Source organism: Syngnathus floridae, chromosome 14 (genome assembly GCF_059516105.1).
Source record: "Syngnathus floridae isolate MCC-2025c chromosome 14, RoL_Sflo_1.0, whole genome shotgun sequence".
NCBI classification, from domain to species: Eukaryota; Metazoa; Chordata; class Actinopteri; order Syngnathiformes; family Syngnathidae; genus Syngnathus; species Syngnathus floridae.
Genome location: NC_142426.1, coordinates 3,495,771 through 3,503,851, shown reverse-complemented (window position 1 = coordinate 3,503,851; position 8,081 = coordinate 3,495,771). Strand labels below are relative to the sequence as shown.

At 42.4% G+C, this 8,081-nt stretch overlaps 1 protein-coding gene across 4 annotated transcripts in view; it reads left to right on the top strand.

The window, feature by feature from the left end:
• The window catches only part of plxdc2a (plexin domain containing 2a), a 9,241-nt gene extending 1,160 nt beyond the window's left edge, over positions 1–8,081 (top strand). The window contains exons 2-13 of one of the 4 annotated variants that reach the window (XM_088396702.1): positions 684–874; positions 1,028–1,171; positions 1,299–1,320; positions 1,404–1,526; positions 3,910–4,100; positions 4,166–4,265; positions 4,395–4,490; positions 4,683–4,764; positions 4,869–4,929; positions 5,328–5,538; positions 6,178–6,329; positions 6,550–8,081. In XM_088396702.1, the coding sequence (XP_088252828.1) occupies positions 684–874; positions 1,028–1,171; positions 1,299–1,320; positions 1,404–1,526; positions 3,910–4,100; positions 4,166–4,265; positions 4,395–4,490; positions 4,683–4,764; positions 4,869–4,929; positions 5,328–5,538; positions 6,178–6,329; positions 6,550–6,765 (1,589 nt within the window). In that variant the 3' untranslated portion in view covers positions 6,766–8,081. Of the gene's footprint in view, positions 1–683; positions 875–1,027; positions 1,172–1,250; positions 1,321–1,403; positions 1,527–3,909; positions 4,101–4,165; positions 4,266–4,394; positions 4,491–4,682; positions 4,930–5,327; positions 5,539–6,177; positions 6,330–6,549 lie in introns of all 4 variants that reach the window. The other 3 variants (XM_088396703.1, XM_088396700.1, XM_088396701.1) reach the window with 3 other exon arrangements.

The following is an 8,081-nucleotide window of genomic DNA, read 5'->3' as shown; positions in this document are numbered from 1 at the left end:
CACAATACACAACTGTTTGATCAAAGTTCTGCAAATTTAGGGATATATATATATATATATACTAAAATCAACCATTATATGCGGATAAGATAAAAAAAAAGGCTACAAATGATGAAATGCAACGTTTTTGTTGTTCTGTATCCTGTTTTCCTCCAAGCGTCCATGTCACAGTGCAATGCAAGTATGTCCACAAACAGTAGCTCATTGATTTTAGCTTGTGACAAACCCACAACCCGAGTCGCAGCTCCTGCAGCGGCAGTAGCACCCATGGGTGCCCCGCTTTGCTGGTGTGAAGAATGTGCGGAGGCTGCCTTCTTCACCCTGGCCTGTGAAGAGCAAAGTGAGTCACCAGCAGCGGCCATGAGTGAAACATGTTGGCCTCTGCGTGAACGATGCCTTAATGGACCATGTGCAGTACAGTACGGTGGTGCTTTGGGATACGAGTGACTTGACTGTGAAATTTCTTAATAGATCGGTTTTGCTTTGGCTTGAGAACATTGAAACACAAAGGGTGTGACAACACGTTGAAAGAAAATTATATTTTTGTCCTTTGTGAAAAAACAAAATGAATACCATATCGATGAGTTGAGAGTGTGTGACTGTTGAGTGTTTTGAGGTTTCGTTCTAGCTGCATTTGTAAAACACACACAAATCACAATAATGTCTTGTGTTTGCTCTCTCAGGTTTGAGCCACATACAATCAACTGTCATGGAAAACTCCCTGGAGAGTGAAAACAAGGCAAAAAGGTGGCCGAAGTTGGAGGCCCCCAGCTGGGCGGCGGATCCCAGGGGCCTCTACAGGGACCGCCATCGCCCGAATGAGTCGGACGCCGACTTGTTGGAGGAAGGGCACGACAACTCCGCGCAGATTGTGGTTAGACCCCCTTGCAACACTTAAGCCACTGCACAAAAGTACAATGACAACAATAGATCAGAAAGTCAAGATGGAATGTTGTACGCAATTTGATATTTGGCATTTCATTCAATAACAATAATAATTTAAAAAATGGTTTGACATTTGGGCCAGAACATGGATCACGTCTACTACACATCCAAAATTGTCTGTCCCGGGGACACGGGAGGTGCAGATGCCTGGGTGGACACGGAGCGGGCCAACAAGAACGAGTGGAAGACTCGCGGCTTCTTGTCGAGCACGCACCGCCAGGCTGAGGTATCACATCACCATCATCATCGTCATCATCTTCCACATAACATAGTGTCAATATTTTTGACACTTGAATTTCTTCCAGACAGTCAATCTTTCCTTTGCTTTTCCCTTCTACGGGCACATGCTGAAGGAAGTCACCGTGGCAACCGGAGGTGAGTACATTCACACTCCCTGGCTGATTCTTGGCTACACCGTGTGTTCAGAGTACAATCAAGTGTATATTTTCCCTGGGCAGGCTTTATTTACACGGGAGATATCATCCACCGCTTGCTCACGGCCACTCAGTACATCGCGCCGCTTATGGCCGACTTTGACCCCAGCCTCTCCGGCAGCTCCTCCGTCTTTTACTTTGATAATGGTGAGAAGATCATTATTATCATATTAATCTAATATTTGACAATAATGTGTTTTATTTGGAAAGAAATCTTCTTTTTGTTTTGATTTGATATAGAAAAATATTTTTGAAATATTTCATTTTAATTTACCGTATTTTCCGGACTATAAGTCGCTCCGGAGTATAAGTCGCACCAGCCATAAAATGCCCCAAAAGTGAAAAAAAACATATATAAGTCGCTCCGGAGTATAAGTCGCATTTTGGGGGGCAATTTATTCGACAAAATCCCACACCAAAAACAGTCATGAACGAGCAACAACAGGCTAAACGATAGCAACAACAGGCTAAATGATAGGTATGCTAACGTGACAAACACAAACAAAGAGCTGAGAACGGGCCTGATGTAACATATAGAGTGATTAAGGACAACTATTACATGAATAACATGTTTATAAAACCATTGGTGTCACTCCAATTCATTAAATCCATCGATCATTCGATACGATAGCAACAGGCTAAACGATAGGTATGCTAACGTGACAAACACAAATGAGGAGCTGAGAACGGGCCTGACGTAACATATAGAGTGATTTAGGACAACCATTACATAAATAACATGTTTATAAAACCATCTGTGTCACCCCAATTCATTAAATCCATCGATCGTTCTTTGTCAACAATGGCTGCGCGTGGCTGAGGGCGCTTGCACAATATTCCACAGGCTCATATAACGATAGATAAACTATATTTTAAATAACTATAATATAAGCAATAATATTATCAAACCATCCGTGCACTTTAAATCCATTAAATCCATCGATCAAATTCCTCGTCCTTTGTCAACATCGCCGCGCGTGCGCCCTGACGTCAGCCTCGTCTTTATTCCACAGATCTAGTATATAACTATATTGTAGCGTTAACAAAGTACAAGGATAGACGTAGGTTTGGTAAACGGCTCTTTATTCCACAAAACAAACTTCCAAGCGTGTGGCGGCGTGGACTTCCAGAAACGATAGCTCCATGGCAGAGGACCGGGCGTGCGTAGTGGTCATGTCCGAGCCCCATGCACCGTTCGCGGACAGCCACTCGACCGAGCGCCGGCCCCCGACTCAGTCGAGTAGGACCGGGCGTGCGTAAAAGCCATAATAGTTTTTCAAACCTTCTATGTCACTCCAAATCCTTAATTCCTTTAAACTCTTTGTCCTCCGTGTCACTTAGAAATGATCACCGCTAATGATGCCGGTGTTGTCCTTACGTGGGTCGCGCCGCGCGGTGCCACTGACGTCACTTGAAATAGTAATCCATTGGTACATCACGGTTCTCCAAACTTTCTTTCTGCTGCTCGATTACTTTTTTCAGCTGCATATTTTACAACTTGAAGTTTGTAACTTGCAAAATATGACTTTCTTTTTGGTGCCATTTTTCTTAAGCCCACCCAGTTGATGAGTCACGGCCAACGGTGAAATTTAAAGCGCCCTCATCCAGTTTCGTCTGAAAATATATATATTTGTAAATGTAGTTTTTTGTTTTGTTTATTTGGTTGTTTTATCAAAGACAAAGTCTGCTTTATTGTCGATTTTTTTTTTCATATACCAAGACACACAAAGAGATTCTAATTACGTTCCCACTATCCCTCGGTGAGATAGTACACATATCCATACAAGCAACACAAAAAAACCCAAGAAGGCATAAACAATGAATAAATAAGAGTGTTGAATAAATGATAAATAAACAAATAATAATAAATAATAATAATAAATATAAGAGGAGCAAACAGACAGTGGACTTGGATATGGTGCTTTAAAGTGTTAATTGCTTTATTTGATGTTTTCTCTATTTTTTATGTTTTGAATATGTTCAAGATAAAGATATAAAAGCATGTTAAGTGATCAACTATACTAAAAATAACATGGGAAGTGGTCAACTATACTTTTAAGTGATGTCTTAATGATCAAGTAAAAATTTGTGAAAAAAAAACATATATAAGTCGCTCCTGAGTATAAGTCGCCCCCCCACCCAAACTATGAAAAAAACCGCGACTTATAGTCCGGAAATTACGGTACATTTCACTGACTCTATTTTTGATGTAAAACAAAAAAAATACATATTAGATTTTAGCATTCATATTTCAATTAAAAATTGAAAAAATCTTTAAATGTTTATCTTATTTACCTGAAAAAGTCTATAAAACAGCATATTAGTGTAATGTAGTGTTTAAAATGGAAGTACAATACGTATATATTTTTTAAATTATTTACTGTAATTTGTATAGTCTCATTTTAAGCACAACCATATATTCTGTATGGAACATTATTTCACATGATTGAGTTTTAATATGGCAAATACGTAATTACATTTATGTATTTTTTGTGTTTATTTTATTTTTTCCCTACACACCTTTTGGAAGGGGTATTCTCGTTGAAACCCTGCATCTTCTGTATTAGCTATAAAATCAGTACAAGGCGCTTTGCTGTGCCAGGTTCTGCCCTGGTGGTGCAGTGGAGCCGCCTTCACCTGCAAGACAACATCCGCTTAGGCACGTTCACCTTCCAAGCTGCTCTGCACAGTGACGGACGCATCGTCTTTGCCTACAAAGATGTGAGCGCCGTCTTTGTCATGCCCTTTTATTTCTTTTGTTTTCTTAAGATCCGTGTCCTCAATAGATTCCTGTTGACATCAGAGACATCAGCAGTGAGAATCATCCGGTTAAAGTCGGCCTGTCGGATGCTTTCATGGTGCTTCACAAGATTGAGCAGATCCCGAGTGAGTACGTCTTCATGCAGCCTGTCAATCGATTTGTTTGTGAGTTTGCTAAATCGTCATATGTTTGGCTTGACAAAGCACAAGTCAAGGGAAGATATGCTGCTTCATTTTTTTTTTTCTGTCTGGCAGATGTGCGGCGGAGGACCATCTATGAGTACCACAAGGTGGACATTCTCAAGTCCGAAATCTCCAACGCAACCACTATAGAGATGCTCCCTCTCCCAAGTAAGTCCACTCCAAGTTAATTGAATTTAGAAAAATAGAACAAAAGGTTATTAGCGAAAACAGTGATGAAGGAAAAATATTGACTTAAAAAAAAAAAGTACTGTGAATGAAATGACCTTCCCTAGTGTCTGTGAAGGTGCTAGGCCTCGGTGGCCTGGAAAAGCCTTCCTGACTGTGTGTGTTGGTCCTCAGCGTGTCTGCAGTTCTCCAGCTGTGCTCCGTGTGTCACTTCTCAGATTGGCTTCAACTGCAGCTGGTGCTCTCGCTTGCAGAGGTCAAACGGAAAAGCACACACATCACACCGCCTCCAGAATGTGGACCATTCCTCACCATCCGCATCACCGCGTCAACCTTTTTGGGGATTTTGCTTTATTCCAGATGCTCCAGCGGCTTTGACCGGAATCGCCAGGAATGGGTGGACCATGGATGCCAGGAAGAGGTTGGCATTCAGTTTTTCACTATTTAAAATCGGGATTGGGTCATCCGCGGCCCGGCCGGGATGCAACTGCTGCTAATCGTGGGGCACATGCTAGAAAGTAGACATATAAGTTCAACTCAATTTTATTTTTAAAGCCCTTTAAAACGGATCACAAGTGAAACAAAATGCTGACAATAAAATAAGGGTTCGAGTTTTATGCTACACCGATGAATTAAAATTAAGGTCAGTAAAAAAAACAGCAGGTTGTCTAATTTGCACTAGAAAGTCATTCCAAAGACTTAAGTACTTAAGTACAGCAAGTGACCCTCCCCCACCTTAAAAAAAAAAAAAAAAAAACTGATGAAGCCTCAAAGGGCAGTACAAAAAGCCCACTTAAGCCTCAAATGTGCTTCTTCCAGAGACGAGATCTCCGTTGTCTGAGAGTACCCGAAGTCACGGACAAGTCGTCCGGCCACCTCACGTCGGAGCCCACTGCTGGGGCGGCATCGGCAGCGACTTCCATCCCGACCGCTGACCCTCTTGGCAAGACGGCTGCTTCCGAAAACCAGCTGACAGGGAGCGGCGGGAGGGCCACGTCCAGTCCTTGTTTCTCTACTGCCCAACCTCCAGGTCTGTTTCACTTTTTTTATTTTAAATTAAGAAGAAACACATTCAAGGAAACGGTACAACAGAAAATACATCACAACCATATATACGTGGAAATGAATATTTTTAAATAATGGAAACACTAAAAATATGGGGCGAGAATATCACTTTGTGTATCATCATCATCATCCCAGTCATCACATTGTTGCTTGTTGTGATATTTCAATGTGCGTGCGGGCGTGCGTGCGTGCGTGTGTGTGCGTGCGTGCGCGCTTGTGTGCGTTTGTGTGTGTTTGTGTGTGTTTGTGGTGGCATCGGGGAGTGTAGAGCTATTTGCCAGTGCTCTGTTAGCACATAGCTGAGTGTATACAGCGCCATGTTAAATACTGCATAGTGTCCTCAATGTATGTGCGGCTATGTGGCTGGCCGCCTTGTGGTTGGCTCACAACACGCAAGACAGTTATTTATGGGCCTCCGCAGATCCTATTGTTGACAACCACGTCGATGTTGTTGCCAAATAAAACTTGTTGTGTGTAGTGGTTGGCACCTACATTGTGAAGCACCTAGAAAAATATATCTCATTATTCCATGCATAATAAAGTGCCCTGTTAGCTGTGATTGTAATTTTTGTTTTATCTCATAACAATACATTTGCGTCTGCAGCGAGCGGCAAAGACAACGACACAGGCCAACAGGAGCAGGCGGGTCTCCTTGTTGGTGTGGTCATGGTGATGGTCGTCATGGTGATGGGCATCTTGTTGTCCATCTATGTGTACTATCACCCCACGTCTACAGCCAGCCTGTTCTTCATGGAGGTCAGTGACAACCGACATGTAAAGTTCAACAGTTCCTTTTATAATTACTATGTATAATCTTCCCACCTTAAGTGTGGTGTTGCATGTTTCAAGATAGACTTTGTGTCTTATTTAAATAGTCAAAATAGTTCTGGTAGGGCTGTGAGACTCAGATTTGTTTTTTTATATGTACATCAAAATTTGGTTCCATGTAATGGCAAAAAGTAATATGTTTCCGCAGCGGCGTCTGTCCCGTTGGCCCACCATGAAGTTCCGCCGCGGTTCGGGCCACCCTTCCTACGCTGAGGTGGAGACTCCAGGCATAGACAGAGACGGCATAGCTGTCATCGACCCCAAGCAGTCGTTCGTCATGGCCATCAGACGAGAGAGCGAGCAGAAGGAGGGTTTCATCATCCCTGACCCAAGGGAGCGCTTCCTCTGCTCGGAGAGCTTCTGACCTGGACTCCGACTCCCAGAATGCTTTGGGATGCAGGACTGGCTCACATTCATAGCGCTATGAACAAGTATTTTTATGCAGGCTTGGCCATTGCCAATGGACCGCTTTGTTATTTGCGTAGACAAACGTCTAGCGATTTTCTGGCCAAGATCGCTGTTATGTGTCAGTGTTCCCCCAGGAGAAACTTTTTCCTGATGGCGGAATGTCTTCACCCGGTGTCATTTCCTCTTTTCCAAAATCCAAACAAAATTCTTCACGTTGTCCGCCAGGTTCAAAAGGTCTGCGCTGCCATTCATCTTCAAGCATAACTTTATTTTCTACTGATTATTCTGCTGTACAAATACTGAACATGGTAGCCACCAAATTATACATTTGTTTTATGCTCATTCAGGTTTTCATTACACTACTGCAGTGCTTCTCAAATAGTGGGGGGGCGTGTGTGACACGAGGGAACATGCTTTTCTTTTGGCTGTACTAGATTAAAGGGTAATTAGACATCCACTGCAGTAGGTAGCGGTATCACTGGAATATTATCAATATTATAATATATTATAGCTGTTCAATATTTTTCCATGGTGTCCCACTGCACTTTTTATCGCCTGCTCTGTCTGTGTTGTGTGTGCTAGTGTTGGCTCGTTCAAAAGACCGAATCTTTTCAGTGAACGAGTGAACGAATTCTTTTTTCAGTTCATATGACTTCAACCAGTAGGTGTCGGTAATACACATTGAAGCTGGTACCATCTCGCCGTGAAACAAAACGAAGAGGAAAATGACGTAACTTCCATTTCACGACCGAGTCGTGAATTGTTTTATTTAGGATCCCCATTAGCTATGGCAATGCCAGCGCTACTCTTCCTGGGGTCCTTGTATTTCCCGTTCACCAACTGATCTAGTCAGTGAGTGATTTGCATTTGCAGTTCATCGCGAGAACGGATCAGCGAGGGAACGAATCCGGACTTCCCCGTTCGCTAACGAGACAATGGGTCAACTGCCTTCCTTTCCGTGCATCAACGGATCAGTTAGTGAACGTGTTGCGTCTCCCTCCTGGCGTGAACTATGTAAACCAGAATATCGACGGACGATTTGCCAAGGAAAGAAAGAACCACTCACTGAAACACCACTTATTTTATGCACTTTTTCTCCAAGCAATATTCAATATACAATATTCATTGTATGTGCCTTCTTATTTTTACTTTTTGTTTTGTTTATGTGAATGTGTAATATGTTTTGTCACCGTGGGATAGTAGGAAACGCAATTTGGATCTCTTTGTATGTCTTGACGTGAACAAATTGACAATAAAGCAAACTTTGACTAA